Genomic DNA, 18245 nt, shown 5'->3' with positions numbered 1-18245 from the left:
TTTCCAATTGGTGACGTTAATCAAGACACCATGCGCATAAAACCACACATTATTATCAAGAGCCTAATGGTTTCAGTTCATCTGACCATCAGTCTCCCTTCCTCTGCTTAGTCTTAATAACAGAGTACAGATAAATCTTCAGGAATGCCCTTTAATAAGATGATAAGAGTGTATGTGATGTAATTAAAAGCCCCTGGCTGCTATTTGCTTAAAAGGAGGAGGATCAATCAGGACTTCCGTCGGAACAGGATCCCTCAGGATTCAACAATAGGACTGGGAGTTGAAACTCAGTGCTGTAAAAACAGTCCAGGTCTGGTTGGGGCTCAGAAGTAAAACACAGGTTGGGACCACTTGTGTCAACATATACACCAAACCACATAAAACATGCTGAAACAATAATTAGACAGTACACAAAACTACAAAAAAAAGGTCTATCTGAAATTCTTGCTGTACGGTAAGCCAATGATAACAGTGGTAAACATAAAAAAAACAATGGTGGATGTTGAGTCAAATGTTTTTCTTTTCAGCAAAAAAATCACTTTCGTGTAATAAATGGCAATCCAACACATCTACAGTCAGAAAAGTGCTTGTATAAATTAATGAGCTGCTAGAAAATGATTTGTTGACGGACGAGGGTGACAGCTGAAAGCATGATGGATCTCCTTCAAGCAGGTCATTAAACAAAGTATGACCAAAGATGTTACCGTTCCCGGTTAGCTTGCTCAGAAATGTGGAGCATCAGTAAACAAAATGTTCAGAAGGAGACATCTGGGTGGACTATGGAAAAAAAAATCAAAGCATCAGGACAGAAGACTCAAAGCAACATAGCAATGTTTGTGAGCAGACTTTAAGAAATCATCTAAAGAAAAAGAAGCCAAACTAGAATCCTTTATTTTCAGTTTTAAAGGTTCCACTAACAACTTTAACAGGCTGGATAAAAGAGATTCATTGATACGTCTCATTCTGGACATATGGCAGTCATTATCTCACCATAACATGCAACGGTGGACATTTCTCATATATTTATTTTCTAATGCTATTGTCTTATTTTCTTTCTGAGCTGACTAAATGTCCTCCAAGGCCATTTATACAAAGTACTGGACCTCAACTGCAGTTGCTCTAGATATGTGCAGTGCCTTACTTTACATGTTCAACTAATAACGAATAATTAGCTTTGCACCAAATGTACGAACCACATGTCACTGTATATACTCATATAAGAGCAAATCAAAGTGGGGGTAAAGAGAACCCAGTTTAAATCCTTCTATTGTTAAATATAAGCTTTTTCTGAAATGCTACAAGACCACAACAGCCTAACCAGGATAAACAGGGCAACTATTATAACACGTAGAAAACAATAAACATGCCAGAGAAGAACAAAACTATAGGTAGTAAATGTGCCCAAAAGCTTCACGTAGTCACTAGCGTTAGGCTTTGTAAACAGATTTTTTTTTCTGAGCGAGTTTATCACATGTACATTGTTAGCTCGTTAGCTTAGCGGTATTTAGCAGCAGCTGTTAGCGGTTTGTGTGTTCTTCATACTCACCGACCTCACCAAACAAGGCTAGCTTTGCATTTATGTATGCGTTTGTTTCGTTTAGTGTCCGTGTAATGCGTAGTTCATGCCTGCTTGATGCCTGGTTCAACGCCCGCTGAACAAAAGCTACACAGAAGCTGGACGATTCAGCCGCAAAGTGCCTGGTCTGTGAGGGGCGCCATGTATGGCTAAATAGTTCTCCCAAATCTGGAGATGAGGTGAGCTTCTATTTACGACGTTAACGACTAATTTCTTGCATTTTTAAGTTTATTTTTTTATCATTTCTAATAATAGCCTAATTCTACACACCTTTATTATCGTATCTTCCGTTTTTCTTTTAAATGTTTAATCACATTTTGTTTTGGGGTTTATGTCAAACCTGGCAACTCACTGGGCCTCCATCTGCTTCACTGATGTCTCTGTGGTGTTCAGTCGATCTGCGTTTCTGCCAGAAGAGGGCGCCGTTCAACGTTAGAATACAGTGGAGAATTCTATTCCATTTGCTTTAAATTTCTCTATTTGCTCTCTTAATCTAATTTAGCTTGGGACTCAAAATATTCTGATAATATTGTGAGAAATGAATGAATGAATGAATGAATGAATGGTTAATGTAGTTAATCTGCTTATATTGGGGGGAAATAGAATATAATCTGTTTTGTAGATTCAACAATTTTAGATTTTTTTAGAGGAGTTTTTCAAGGTTTTTTTGGAAGTAAGCAAATACATCACATTCATGTGAAGAGTCAATATTTAGGTTCTCAGTGGGGTTAAGATCTGTTGCGTTTCCTAACCACATCTCCAAAATGTTAATGTCCTGACCTTTTAGTCCCTTTGTTTGACTTCAAACATGAAGTTCTATGTTCAGAAGGAGGGACCTTTTATCTCCGTATTTGTCTTCTGCTGCTCATCCTGCAGAATTTCAGTCCATCCATAATGTACTTTTAGTTAACAGTTTAATCTGCATCTGTTTTTTCTTCACTGTAATCCAAGTTTCAGTTCACTGAAAGATCTCTCTTGCAAAAAAAATAAAAAATACAGCCCAATTTTCACTTTAACATTTGCTTTCTGGGATGATCCCTTCACCTGATGAGTTCAGTTTTAAGAACATCCATGAGCACTAGCTTTTACTTTATTAATGGTCATTTTGCATCAAAAGTAAGTCATTTTAAAACTGAAATAAATTAGTATGAAAAGAAATCTCAGTAAAATATACAGCGGATGAGTGCTAGGCGGACACAGGTGCACTCAGTAGATTCACACATTTCTGGAAATATTAGTCAAACAAGTCTTTTTTATTTAAAACCACATTTAAAAATCACAAAATGAAACAAAGTTGTGTTTGAGTGCTCCAGAGGCATCAACAACTCTTTTTTTTTTATCTAGAAAGTGAAAGGTAGAGGAATCAGAGAGTTAATCATCACGATGATTAACTCCAAAAGAAAATAGCAATTTTCAGCTAACAGTGTTGAAATGAAAAGTAAGCATTTACACAAAATCACATAAACATAGAAATGTAAAAACTGTGCACTTTCTGGAAAAATGAACTAATTTCAGCATTTCTTTGAACTTTATGTGCTCAGTCTTTTTTCTTATTTAATCAAAAGCAAGTTCATCTAAATTGTTCATTTGTGACTTAACTACAAAAATTACATCCTCTTAAAGTGGATGACCTCATTCATATGAAATGTTACTTTAAAATCACTTCAGCTGCTTTTTATTGCAATGTTTTGTTTTTGTTTTTCTTTTTTTTTCAAAAGAGAAAGAAAGAAAACTTATAATGCTGCTTGTGATAGAAAAAACACATGTTCTGGGTTCAGAAAAAAAATGTATGTGACTGATAGTTCTATGCAGGAATTTACATTAGGTCCAATCTTTAGCAATGACCAATAGGACTAGATTAAAACAACACAAAGAAAGGAATCAAAAGAAGATCGAAAACTTTAGGTCAGCTGATGTAGCTCAATAATTTAACACGGGGATAAACAGAAATGATTCAGACTGTAATAGTCAGTATTAAGAGTGCAGAGTTTATCTTTAGAGCCAATAATTCTTATATGTTCAGCTCTAGTCTGTCTCTCTGTGAGTGTATCTGGGAATAAGATCATTCAAAGAAGAAATTATCTTCTCAAGTAAAAAACAATGAGGTCGTTTAGGGTGGATGGTTGTGCAGAAATTAAGGCAAGTTTCAAATTTCCTGTTAATCTTCAGAACATTTCTATTATCAATGTTCAGACTTTCTTTATTTCAAGATATTAAGACCCTGGGAGCCTTTGGACATAATGGCCTAGTTCTCTCAAGATAGCATAGTGGACATGATTATCTGCAATAACTATTTTCATTCTAAATTTCACAAAAACCCCATGTTTGTTTTGACATAATTTATTTACTTAGAGATAACAAGACCTTGAGAGAGTTTAGCTGCTAATAAGCTTTTCTATGGAGATCAGATAATTATTTTTTTTTTAAATCATCTCATCTAGAAATATTTTGTTCTTTGTTGTGATAATGCCTTATCTTTAGACACTAGCTAAGTTTTAGGGAGTTTTAGTTTAAGTTTTAGTTTTAGGGAACTAATCTGTCAGCAACAGCAAAATGAAAGTGAGAACTGTTTCTGCAGGCTGGGTTCTAACATAGGTTCTAATCAAGTTCAAATTTAATTAGAACAACAAAAACCTTTTAACTCTCATACTAAAGTTGGTCATGCAGGTAAAAACAAGATATTTGGTGACACTTGAAAGTTTTAAAGTCTGTCTAATGACAAATTAGTTAAAAATGTTTTTTAAAACAATTAAAATAAGTTGTTCAGAATCCTGCTGGCCATAGCAGCAAACTCAACGTGGGTGTTTCTATTTATCCGACTCAGCGCTGGCTACTTAAGTTTATAGATTATTACAATCGCAGAGATTTTCACCTGCTGGCTGTCGAACAGTATGCAGTTTGATTAACTTTAGCTTTTACCAATGGTCAACATTTTAGGCCGGACACCTCCGAAGAAAAAGAAAAAACTCTCCAAGGATTATCAAAACATTGTGCAAAAATAACTGAAAGACTTTTAAACAGTGATATGAGTTTCAGGTCTACTAAATCGCTTTTAACACCTGGTGCCTCCTTGAAAATGCAACATCTGCCAAACTTTTTCTGACCACTTTTGAGGAAGGAATGAAACTTTCCTTTCTTTTAACCACAAACATAATTCAAGAGTTGCTGACAGTAGGCATGGGCAGGAATTTTCGAGTGACAAAGTTGTTAAAAGTTGATAAATTTGAAAAAGCTGTTTTTTTAGTCATTGTTTTAGTTGGCACTTAGTTGCTACCACTAGGTGGCAGAGACGGACCAAGCTCTTTATTGCACTAACAGGAGATATATTGTAACTAATCTACGTTATCTCCAAAAAGTTCTTAAATGTTAAAATAATTTTCAAACCCATATAAAAAACATAGAGGAAAAATCATTCAAACCAGAGCTCTCAAAACGTTTTTATATTATTGGTTGTTAATTGACACTATATATACAGTATTAATATATAAGGATTTTACAAATTGCTTTTTTATTTTGTTTAAATCAATTACTCTCTCGTTTTCTTGATGTTTTGAATGACATCACATAAACCTTTTTCATATATATTTTATGTGATAATGGTTTAAAAGCTTATGAAGCTGTGCCAACTGTTAAAAGGGATTTCTACGAAGCTAACAACCCAATGCAAACGACTGGGCGTCCTTTGATAACTTTATCAGCTGGGATAAAAAGCGAATATTCTGCAATTAAACTGGACTTCATGTAACTGAATCTCAATCGGCCTATATAGCAAGATCGTTGGAAATAAACCGAAGACATTTGCCTTGTAAAGTTCCTGTTGTAAATTAGAGCTATATGAATTTACTAAACTGACTTGAAATTATTTTGAGCAAGAAAAAAAATCTGTTTATATAAGAGTTTAATTTCATCACATATTCCACCAGAGAAACTGGACAGAAATTTCACATCTGAAATCAAAATACATTTAGTGTATTTATGGAATTAAGACTGCAATTTACCTGCTTTACTTTTTAATATAGGGTAGACTTCCGTAAACATAAGAAGAGCCTTATTGATCACAAGCTACAAAAGAAAGTGTAGACTTTCTCCAACTAAAAACAAAGTTAGCTGTATTTTGAAATGTTCTGTCCTGTTCTGAAAACACCGAGTAATTTTAATAATTTTTTTGTCTGCAAGGGTTCATTGGATTTCGCTAACCTCTGGTGTCACATTTTGGCATTAACTTCTTGAAACCCTAATTTTTATTCATTCAGAATAAATACACAACGGTATTTTTTCTTTTTCTTTTTACAATGAGTAAGACTAGGCTGCAGATAACCCCTCAACTGAGCCTTATTGAAAAATACAAATCTGTATAAAAATTTTATATTACTCTTAAAAACACTAGGAAGCGCATGTGTACAGTTTCACTTGGAAAATATTTGAGAACCAAACACTTAGACTTTATAAAACTCAAAATGTGACACACTTGAATAAGATGCCTTAATTTGTTTCTCGCAACAGAAAAAAAAAAGTGAAGTTTTAACTTTTAGCTGATGCAGCCAATGAATCAGAAGGTTTTTTCTGAATGTGATTTCTTTTATAATATAACTCAACAAAACAGTGCAGCTGTTTGCTTTACAGGAGAGATAACAGCAGGAGGAGTTGAAGGTGGGGAACATTTTAGTGTTTAATACACCTAAGTTTCAATGATAACAGATTCACAATCTTGTGATAGTTCAGGAACCAGTTCAGAATAAAACTGATTAGTTAAACATCTAACAAACTAAAAATAAGCCTTCATGCTATCCTTCAGATGGTGATTATGGTTTACTATAATGTGAGTACCAACAACATCATGAGGTCTGTACAGAGAGTTCAACAATAAATTCACAGCACTTTTGATTGGAAACAAAAAGGGAGAATTTGTTCCTCCCTACTTCAAAGAACACACTGGGTGATTCTCACGAACCCAACCTAACGAATGTCTTAGAAGATTTTAGGGGCATACTCATAAAAAACTCAAAATAATACACTTTTATTTGGACAATCATTATTTCTAATATTTGGCACAGATCATTGTTAGTTACTAAAATAAGTCTTTTAATGTTTTTTTTAACTGTTTTTGGAGTCACAAATTCATTACCGTAATGTGTCCTAAGGGGGAAAAAATGCTTTCGCCTCAATTTATCATTATAAATAATCAAGCAGATTTATAAAAAAATATCGTATATTTGTTTAAATACACATAAATGAATAAAATATGATAATATATAATAATTTTCTGTTAAGTAATTCAGAATATTTTAATAAAAGTGAGTGTCCGGAGGTGCAACTCTCATTACCTATACCGTGTTCAAAGTCCTGTAATATTCACAGCATTTTTTTTTAAAATTAAGTTATTCTTACCCATGATGCACCACAAAGAGAAGACAAAAGATGGCTACAAGGTAAGATTGACATCTTTTGATCATGATAACTGTTAAGCTTCTCCTTCCATATGCCTATTTTTACACTATAGGTGATCATTACCGTAATGTATAATACCTCATGTTCTTAAAAAGTTATTAATAAGATATTAGGGAGTTCACGCTGTTTGTGAGAAAAGTTTAACTGAGTCATCACGACATGCTATTTTATTTTAAGCTAGCTCATGTGGATGTCATTCATTACCGTAATGCGTAACTTTCATTACCTCGTAATCTGAGGCCTGTTGCGGTAATGAGAAATAAGGTTACGGTGATGAACAGTGTCATTTTTCCAATAATAAATAGATACATGTATAGGTTATTTACACTGTAATGTTGTTTGTTATTATTTATTACACTTTACATTTTTTAGGCTAAATTTTTATGCTAATTGATATGAAGCGCAAAAGGAAGTGAACAGAAGAGGGCGGAATCAAGAGCTAGGGTGTGAAAAATTACAAAAAATGTTATGTAGACCTGACCTTTTCATGTTTTTGCAGATAAAACTAAACAAAATGTCTCCACAGGTTGTTGCTACTGAACCAGGAAATATTAGATTTCGAGAGGTCTTGTGCTTCTGTAGTCACTCTGGTGACTGCTTCTCCCCAAAGGAGTTTGTTTTCACTCAAAGGGAATCTGAAGAGACCATTAAAGTAGCAACATGGACTATGATGGAGACCTCTATACTTGCACAGTAACACAGGTAGGTTTAAGACTTGAGTGGAGAATGGGAAGTCAGGTGTGCAAGTATTGGATTCAGATTGTCAACATGTAATGTGGAGGTAATGGTCATGTAATAATCAAATTGTCTTTGAAAAACGCAGTTGATAAATGTTTTTTTGCTTCATTAATCCAGATTGCCAGTGGTTAGTATGAGGTTGATACAATGAGCTGTGCGGGAGACAACCGCTTCTACATCCCATCAATAAGATTTGCTGGTGAGCAGGTGTGGTATTATTTGGATGACATCAAAGAAATTATTCCTGAGCCACTGCCTACCTGTTCATCCGCAAGACACTTCTGTGTGGTGTCAGAAATCTGGGCCACGTTCAAAAAGAAAGTCCAATGAATTATTAGCTACATTGGCATATTAAGGCAGCTGTACAGTAGATAGAAACAAAGGATGGAAAAAATTTCCACCAAAAAATCTCAAATTTTGTAGAATATACAAGTAAATTTGTAACTTTTGAAACTCAGAAAGTTCCACATTTGTTTCTCAAAACTTTCTGATTTTAATCTCAAAATTTCATGGGTTTTTGTAGTAAATTGTTTGACTTCTTGAACTCAAAACTCAGAAAGATTCTGACATTTAAAAATAAAATTACATTTTCTGGCAGAAATTTACTCTTTTTTCCTATCTACAATGGCCCTCTTACATTGTCATTTACCAGTGTTAATGAGAAGGATTAAAAAAAACTTATGAAATATGTGATTTCTTGTGTACTAGCATTGTTTCCTGTTTATCTGAGTGGGGTTTTGTATTCTTCTTTTTCACACAGTGTTGTATCACTAGAAATTTGCTAGCACAAAGTTGAAAAAATACATTAATTCAGTCATTTCCCATTTGTGTCTCCTGTTATTTTGAATATAGTTCGATATCTTTTCTCTCTGTGCCTTTCTTCTGATGACCTATCATCTCCCTGTGCCTCGTTTGCTTTTGCATTTACCCTAAATCAAACTCATTGTTTCCCATTGTCTTTTGTGAATTTGTTTTGCTTCAAACAAATTCACAAATATGAAAAATTTTAATATAGCACTATTGTAATGTTGCCCATTTATTTTAAATGAATATTACTTCAGTTTGTACTATTTCTGAACCACTGCCTACCTGTTCATCAGCAAGACACTTCTGATTCACTTCCTAGTCCTTATAGCTGTTACTGTAAGCACTGTGACGCAAATATGGGACTATTTTTCTGTTCAGTTTGTGAATGTCGACTTAATAAACTTAAATAAAATTTGCAAATGTATGTTTTACTAGGGTACTTTATTGTTTGTGTAGTTCAATATTAATAGTTATGAAGGGTTCACTACCGAAACATTGCTATTCATTACCGACATGTTTTTTCATTACTGCTATGTTAACTTTATGAGGATTTATTTAGATTAGTTCTATGAATTACTTTTATATTTTAATCCCTTGATGAAATGTGCCAGACCCTTTATACGATGGTTACATTGTTTTTTTCAATGTAATGATTTGATACAAAATCACAATCCAAATTAACTTTGAAATTTGCATCACTGTTAAGGTGATGAAATTATTTTTTGCAGTAAAATAAAACATTTTGCTAGAAATGCCCTATTTTTGTTTATATCCGTCTCTCTGTGCACACTGAAGTCCTTGGTGTCCAAAAAATGTGGAAAAAAAAGGTTTTGTGGTTTCAAATTTCTTCATGGAAATTGTGTTACGGTAATGAATTTATTTGCTCAAAGTTAGAATAAAATGTTTAAAAATACCTAGAAAATGTGCATATAGATTATACATTTACAGTGAAAAGTAAAATTAGTATCCATTTTATAAAGAGTGAGTGTTTTTGTGTGTATATAATGTTTTTTAATTTTTGCTACGAGTTGGACCATGTTCGTGAGAATCACCCCATTGCTTCCTAGAAACATCAATGTCCAGAACTCTGTTCAACACATCCATTTGGAAGGTCATTACCCAGCGACCGTTTGAATGGAGATTTATTGTCACAATAATAAATAAATAGTGACACAGGTGAAGAAGAAACAACCAAATGATCCAACCTGCATCTTCAGTTTTTCGATTTATAGTCTTCACTTCTTGTTTCAGCACATTGAACTGGTAGGAATGTTTGTAGCAAAGCACCACCTTTCAGGTGTTTTTGGCTTTTTACGATTGGGAATGTTCTTTCAGTCATTTCTGAGACCAAACGTTTGTGAGTCAAAGGGCCGCAGCAGAGCTTTCAGCCGTTATACTCCTGCTGATAGCGACGGTTCAGCTCGCGCAGCTCCTTCTCTCGCACCCTGAGAGCTTTGTTGGATTTGGTGGAGCGGCGGGAGCGCGTGGACTGGGCTGACTTCGTGCTATGGCAGCGCGACGAGGCGCGTTTCAAGAGGTTCTGAGATATGCAGCGCTGCAGGTTCTTCATAGAGGAGGCCGCCGCCATGCTGACGATCCAGGGATGCTTGAGGGCGTGGCCTGCCGTCAGCCGCTCGCTGGGGTCCACTGTCAGAATCCGCTCGACAAAGTCTTTGGCCAGGTTGGACACGCTGGGCCACGGCTGGGAAAAAAGGATAAAAAAAGTCAGAAACATGACATGAAGTAACATTTTTGATGCAGGTAATACAAAAATTATTTCCTCATAAACTGCAAGGTTCTCGGTTACTATATTTTTTTTTCACTCAACAAACGATTCATTCTTCAGAATGACGATTTGCTGTGTCTGTCCTGATATAGCTACAATGGTAATAGAAATGGTATAATTATGCTGCCATAACTTTATTACCTTGTGGGGCATATCTGTACTTTACCCATCGATAGTGTAAGTCAAAACTCGTTAGGGCTCCAACTAACAATTATTTTAGTAATTGATTAGTCTGTCGATTCTAGCAATTAATCAATTAAATTAAATTCTGCAGATTTTTCATTTAACCACTAATACACATACATTTAAAAATACAAATGAACAAATAATTCAAGTCTTTTTTTAAAAAAAACATAGTATTACCTTAAATTGAATAACATAGCTTTTCTTTATGGTACAGTTGATCATTTGAAGCAAAACATAAATCTGCAGATAAAAACATACTTCTAACAAAAGGTGAAAAACTCAGCCCTGTCTGCTTAGCTTAATATCAATGCAGTGCAGCACTAATATGTTAATTATTTTTTTGAGTCATTCATTGCGATTAATCCGATTAATCGGCCATAAACTTTTTCATTGTTGTGTGTCAAGAACCCCTTTTGTGCTAAAATAAGTCAACAGAAATATTCCTTCTACAGGGTTGAGTTTGTTTGCAAATTTGTCCTCTGACCAGAAGATGGCAGCAGAAGCACAGAACTCAGAAGACGTAGCACTAAACCCTGAAGTCTGTGAAGTCACAAGACATTTTGTCCACATCCAGTCTGTGATCGACTTGCATTAGTTCAGATTCTCTCATATTGTAACAACGGATGTAGACTTTAGAGAGCTTAAATCTTTATGTGTCTTATTGTGTCGAGTTTTATGTTCCCAAAGCAGTTCGTCTAACTTTGGAAACAAATGTTCTCAGTAATGGCTGCTTTGTTCTGGCAAGAAATAAACTGCACTCAGTACGAGTGACTAGTAGTGAGTCAAACTCGACCCCCTGCTTGGCCAGGAATTACATGCTACAAACACACACAGACATACACACACAAATACACACAAAACTTGGTCACCTTGTCCTGTTTGGCCACCAGCTGTGTTTTCGGTCTCTTTCTGTTCATGTAGCAGATAAATTACCAGTGTCGACTAAACATAAATGACGCATATGAAACACATACGTTTCTGCCCTCCCAGAGCCATGTTTTGGCTATGACTAGTTCCTGGACCGCAGCTGTAAATGTGAACATTATTTATCCCAGCTGTCAAGAGTCAAATCCCAAAGGAAAACACAGTCAGGTCTGTTACATCGCAACTCCTACGCTCAGGCCCATATTTCTTACAAATGTTAGAGTTGGGATTTTCTTTTCAGGACTGGTAAATTCTTCATGTAAACGGGAAAAGATGTAGGTTACTGCAACTTCTGCCACAGCAGGAAAATGCTATGAGCATAGCTTGCACAGAGTTGGTCATCCTTCAGTTGTTTGTGAGAATTATATTGTAGACTTGAAGACTAGATATAATCAGTATATTCCAATCTTAGGATTTCATTCAGTAACTACAATCAGAGCCGATCAAGGGAAAATTGATTCTTGTAGCTGGCTTGCTTCACAAGTCTCAAATGTAAAAGAGCCATTTTTTTCTTGCAAAGCTACCAAATATTAGCCTGTATAGATATGTTGAAGTTCATGGTATTATTATTTAATGGCTAATAAAAAATATTTTCACAGCAGTTTATATGTGAAGTGTGTGGACAGATTTTTGGATAAATATCTTACAGAATACTATATGTTATATATTGTTTTTAGTAGGACCACAATGTTCCTTGTAATTCCAGTAAAACTGTCCCTACAAATCACAAAGAAAACTCGCCTGACTCACATTAGGCTTAACTATTTCCAGCCCAAAGCCATGAGAACATTTGCTTCAAGGAAGGGATAAACATGTCAGGTTGGGATTCCTTTAACCCATCAGGCAAAACAAGTTAATCCCCAGAAAATTGAAATGACTCAACAGCTTCTTCTTGCATATTAAAAAAAAACAACAGTTTGTGTAGAAATGTCTGCATAAGGAGCAAAGATTTACTGAGGGTGTTTCTGGGAAAGCGTTCACTGGAAGACCAGATTAATCAGCACTTTTTCTAGCCGTACTGTAAAATAAAGGATATACAAAACTGTGGAAGCATCTTCATCCAGTCCCTTATTTATTTATACATTCTTTCAATCAGGCGGAATTCAAATGTTTGACTGTCTACCAGTTTTTCTTTAGCCTCCGGCTGCTTTTTCGCTCGTTCAGTCCAGCAGAGGATTGCTTTCAGGAAGGTTTTAGATTGTCCAGTGATTTCACTCCGACTTCAGAATCATCGAGGCGAAAAAGACTCGCAAACTAAAAGAAGGGGTGTGTTCAGTCGACACATAACGGAATAGCTAAGTACAATATTTCAATTGAATTTTTAGGTACTTTCAATAAATCAATAACAATATATATCGCGATAGACACATGACCAAAATCAACAGATAAAACATCTGATGGAATATTCAATAATTTCACTGAAAACCAATCCAGAACCACGCAGCATTCTGGGGGATGTAGGCAGAGGAAATGCTCTAGCTGCTCAACCTTTCACACCAAGCTAAACAAAGCTAATGGAATCAACTAACTCACTCATTCTTTGGTTACCTAGCAACAACCTGTTGAGTGACTTGTGCAGCGGCAATCTAAGGTTTCGTCACTGTGCCTCATAAAACTAAATTAAAACTAATAACTGCTTGAAAATAACAGCATGGAGAGAAAGTGGCGGATAAAACGGGAAAGGTCACGCCACCATTTTGGCTGTATTTTAGATATTAAAAACAAAAAAATAAATCTAAGCAATAATTATTGATATTGACTCGTATGAAACGTTTACATTGTGATACGTTTTTCACAAGCTGGCTGTCACAAAGATAACCGATTTCCATTTCTCCTCTCAGATAAAGAAACATCAGTAAAGTATGACAAATATATTATGACGATACTACAAACAACAGAGCAAAATCTTCTTCTCTCACTTGTTCTTTTCACCTTAATTTTGTTTTTGCGTTCTCTGTAAACAGGAATTTAGGAATTTAAAAGGAATTTAGGAGAGATATTACAAAAAATAAAGAAATATGTCTTTAATTAATGATTAAGAAATATTGAATGTGGAGTTGGAGAGGAGTACAGTGGTTTAGAAATCTAGTGAGCCTGTGTGGGAACTGTGTCAAGCTGAACTTCTTGGAAATCTGTTGATAAAGCCTCCCGCAGGGCGCAGCATGTACTCCAGAAATGGGGGAAGAAGAAGAAAGCTACAGATGTCAGTTCTTACCTCTCCAGAAAAGCTATACTTCCCCTTCAGAATCTGCCGGTAGAGCCTCATGCGGTTATCGTCCTCGAAGGGCATGGTTCCGCTCAGCAGGATGTACGATATTACCCCCAATGCCCACATGTCCACGGCATTTGTGTAGGGCTTCCTAACTAGGATCTCTGGGGCGATGTACTCCGGTGTGCCGCAGGTGGTCTTCATCAGACACTCGTCTCCTTTCTTCCGGCTGCTAGCCAAACCGAGGTCGGTGATGATGATCTTCGAGTCGGCTCCGGGGTGGTAGTACAGCAAATTCTCTGGCTTCAGGTCCCGATGAGTGATCCCCAAAGCGTGGAGATACTTGACGCCAGTCCAGCACCATCTGCAGCACCCGGGTGGCGTCTCGCTCTGTGAAGGAACCGCGAGTAATGATGCGGTCAAAGAGCTCCCCTCCTGTGGCCAACTCCATGACCATGTAGACACGCTCTGCCGTCTCAAACACCTCCATCAGCTGGATTATGTTGGTGTGACGAACCCGACGCAGGACACACAGCTCTGACTCACACACCTCCCTGCCCTCGCGGTAACGGGTCTCGATCATCTTGATGGCGTACGGCTGCCGCGTGCTCTTGTGCTCCACCCGGACAACTCGGCTGAAACTCCCACGACCTATGAGGGCTTTTATCTCATACTTAGCCGTGACTCGGGGGTCAAACTTGGCTCGGTACTTCGCCACCTTCTTTCGGTGAGAGTGCGACAGTTTAGGAATCAGAGCTGAAGCGGAAGTGGGAGTGGCAGCCTGTGCTTGGCATTGATATGCGCAAGAGTGGTCAGGCTTTTCAGTTGCCACGCCTCCAGCCTCGCCAGTCTTGCTTCCAGTGCCATCCCCTCGTATGAAGTGCTTATAAATATCCGTCTGAGGAGGCTGAGGATCAACCTGAGGAGTACAGGAAATAGGACTTTAGAACTTTAAGGTTCTGCTACTTCAGACAAAGAAAACAGTTACTTATTTCTTTCTAGTTGACTCATAAACAAAATACTTTGCAAGTAATTTAGCAATTACCAAGGAAATACATTTACAGTCCTGAATGTTCTCTATTTGCTTAAAATGTTTATCAAAACTGGCAAGACTATTGCTAAATAGCTACAAATCATGAGATAAAACAAAAACTGAACTGAAGATTAAGGCTGTTAAGACTGTTAATAAAGCTTTATCATATATCCTTGTAGGAGAAGGCTGTGCAGTTACACCCCTGTCTATTACTGACCTTTTTGACCAGATCCAACTGAACATCCCCTGGAGGCTCAGGGAGGACCTTGCTGTTCCGGCACCCCATCACATCACCTCGGGCCGCTGCCCAGCCAGCCACACAGGCCACCAGGAGTCCTGCCTCATCACCGCAACAGCTGATTCAACAGGCCAATGACATCCAGGCTCTACCCAAGCTCAAACCGACGTTCATAAATGAGGCTGATCACTCCCATCCAAGTCCAGGTGAGCTGGCCTCAGCAGCTGCGTTTCATGAATACGACACCTCAATACAGCCCATAAATGAGTGTATTCAGTCAGGATTACTTGTTGTTGTTCTTTGTGCTGTTCTTTTTTTGGCGCAGCTCTCTTGGCTGTCCAAGAAAACCCAAAAGCCTTTCAGGAACCTACCAGGCTCCCATTAAACAAGACTGCATTAGTACAAACCCTACAGAAGCCAACAGCACAGAACAATCGATTCGATGAATGAGGTGTTTGCCGGGGACAGGAAGCCTCTCCGAAAAAGTTATCCTCAGGACTCATGCAGAACTTCCAGGGAAAATGCAGCCATCGACTGTCCTTTGATCCATTAGGAGAAGCTTCAGAGTCAGCAACAGTCTTCATTAAACAGCATCGGCCCCCAGGGAGAATTGTTGGCTGTGAAGGAGTGACGCTGTGAAATGCAAAATAATCCCAAATTTACTGAACAATGATATTATCAGCAGAATATCAGGAGCAATTTTACACTGATCATCATAAAACAGAAGTTCAGTTTAAATGAAAAGCATTTAAGTCCTTGTTGTAGGACCTTCAGGACTAAGAATATGCAGCATCAATGCACCGATTGGAGGTGACCAGAATTGGATGATTTTCAGTCTGACTGGGATTTGAAACCTCTTTTTTCCCCACTCTAGTTTGCAAATTAAACACAGAAAGGTAAACGGTTGGCATTAATAACAGCGTATGGTATTCCCAGTATTTAATTTAGTGAGAAAAGTGCCATTCTTTAATATTCCTTAGTGTTCGTGTCATGAGATCAAATGAAATAAAAATGAAAGTTACTGAGATTTTCAAAGATTTCTCTGTTGCTTGTTTTTACAGCTCAATATATGGTGTAACAAAAACAAGTTAATTCTAATTATTCTAACTGCAATGTCCAATATCCTAAGCTTTTCAGAGACTTATCAATATACCCAAACTGAAAAGGGATGTGGTCAAATGGCTTTACAGCGCTTCTTAAAGATAATCCACCTCAATGTCATTTTTGACATTTGTGGCAGCAAGGCAAAATCCGATGTCTCACCATGACCATGCGTTTTGGCTCTAATTTTTTTACATATATCCGATAAGCATAAAATTGAACATGATGGGTAGTAATTTAACCACAAAAAAAATGCTATGCAAATATGTTAAATATTATGATGAAATTCGGTACACACTTGTAACTTCTCAAGACTTATGAAAGAAATGTGTTGGACCCATGGTCCAATCCCATAGGAAGTCAACCATTTTAGAGTAAAACCTATATTTTGTCCCTTTATTTCCTCAAACACATATCTGAACAAACTCCTCCTACAGCTTTCCATTAAGGAGACTTCTTAATGAGTCATTATAGTCTTCACACATTGACGATCAAAAGTCATCAAAAGTTTTTTACTGCAAAGCATGTGGGCGTGGCCAAGCCTCAAAATCTGACCATAAAAGACAAAGGCGTAATAACTTTCACACACAAGGTCAGAAATTCGAGGCTCCTTTATGCTGCATTGTGGCAACATGCAGAACTGACCGACCCGGTCAGTGGAAGTGGAGTTTAGGTGGCAGTGTCCAATGCCTGCAGTGGTACTTCGCTGCAAGGGTCATTCAAGGATGCATGTACCTTTAATAATTTGTACTCATGACTTAACTAAGACCTAGTTTTTTTTCCAGTTTGTTTAAATTTGTCATAATTCACGTTCTGTACATTCAGGCATTTTATTTATCTATACATAAATAATAATTATTCATTTATTATGGTTGTCATACAGTAGGTCTGAATGTATATTTCATCTATTAAAGCATAAATCTTATATCTCTTAAATCTTGAATGTGTGTCATGCAAAAACTGCTGTTTTATGTAAAAAAAAAAAAAAAACAAAAAAAAAAAAACAAACAAATGTAAACATTTTTTTAAAAATGTGGACAGTCAAATTAAGAGTCATCTTTACAGAAATCGGCCGAGAAAACTGCAATCAGTGCATTACCGGGTTAAATGCAATCAATATCAGACGTGCATAGAAAACGATAACTAAACACATAACAGTTGAATATTATTTTTAAACAGCTGTAAAAGGCATTTATGTAACAACAAATTTAATGAAAACCGTATATGAAAAGTAGATCCTACTTAGTTTATTAAAGTAAAAATGTTGTAAAAAAAAAAAAAAAAAAAAAAAGCGTAATTCTGGTGTTTTCTTTCTTCTTTTAAAGATAGGCCCGTTAGATTCGTTTTTCTTCCCAGAGAAAAACTAACCATAACTTTTACTTCAGCAGTACGTAACAAAGTGGCAGTCTCCAGAGGCTAACAATCAACAACTCTGTTACTAAAATTAATAAAGTGACTTTTAAATCTCATGCCCAAACTTACCGGAGAAGAGTGTGACCAAGCTAATTAGCCTGTTAGCAGCAGCTCCTGCCAAATCCAGCCTCCTCACCCCACTCTGCCTCACTCTCACTCAGCTGGGCTCTCCATTTTCACCCCACACTTTCCCAACTTCAGTTCCCGACTCAAACACCGCAAAAAATCCGCCGCCAACCTCGATGGCAATTCATCAGCCTAACGCCAGGTTCTGGTAGTTTGTTTAGTAAGCGTCTGAAAGTGTTGAGAAACTTCCCACAGTTGTCTAGTCGCACTCCTGAATCTGGACGGTGTTTTTCACCCCAGGGAGGAGGACCACCTTCTCACGGCAAGAAAACCGGAAATAAAAAAAAAAAACACCTTAATTCCGATGGGCGGCTTTCAAAATAAAAGCTATTGCACGACCTTTTTTTTTCAAACTCTTCTTGCACACTCGACTATCAGACAAAGAACTCACCACAACATTAAAGTAACACATTTCACCAAAGTGATGTCCTTTCCTGGCTGATTTTTTAAAATTTTTGATTATAATGACAGCATTTTAATTACTAGAGTTACTGAATTGGGCATGCTTTCTAGCCTCATGAGCTCTATTAACCCAAATTTATTTTGAGATTTATTAAGTGACACTTTATGGGTCTTTATGGCTGACTTTTTATGAACATATGTGACGTTTTGTCAGTTAGGACCCGTCTGTTTGCTGATGTATTGACGCCTGGCCAGGAC

At 36.8% G+C, this 18245-nt stretch overlaps 1 protein-coding gene across 1 annotated transcript; it reads right to left on the bottom strand.

The window, feature by feature from the left end:
* Positions 1–2810: 2810 nt before the first annotated feature.
* Positions 2811–17863, bottom strand: pskh1 (protein serine kinase H1). The gene is given in 5 exon segments (XM_032586174.1): positions 2811–10271; positions 13681–14025; positions 14027–14593; positions 14925–15578; positions 17529–17863. Coding segments are annotated over 4 exon segments (1299 nt in total). The 5' UTR covers positions 14994–15578; positions 17529–17863; the 3' UTR covers positions 2811–9953.
* Positions 17864–18245: the final 382 nt, after the last annotated feature.

This window comes from Xiphophorus hellerii, chromosome 2 (genome assembly GCF_003331165.1).
Source record: "Xiphophorus hellerii strain 12219 chromosome 2, Xiphophorus_hellerii-4.1, whole genome shotgun sequence".
Classification (NCBI taxonomy): domain Eukaryota; kingdom Metazoa; phylum Chordata; class Actinopteri; order Cyprinodontiformes; family Poeciliidae; genus Xiphophorus; species Xiphophorus hellerii.
This window is presented reverse-complemented; position numbering and strand designations above follow the sequence as displayed.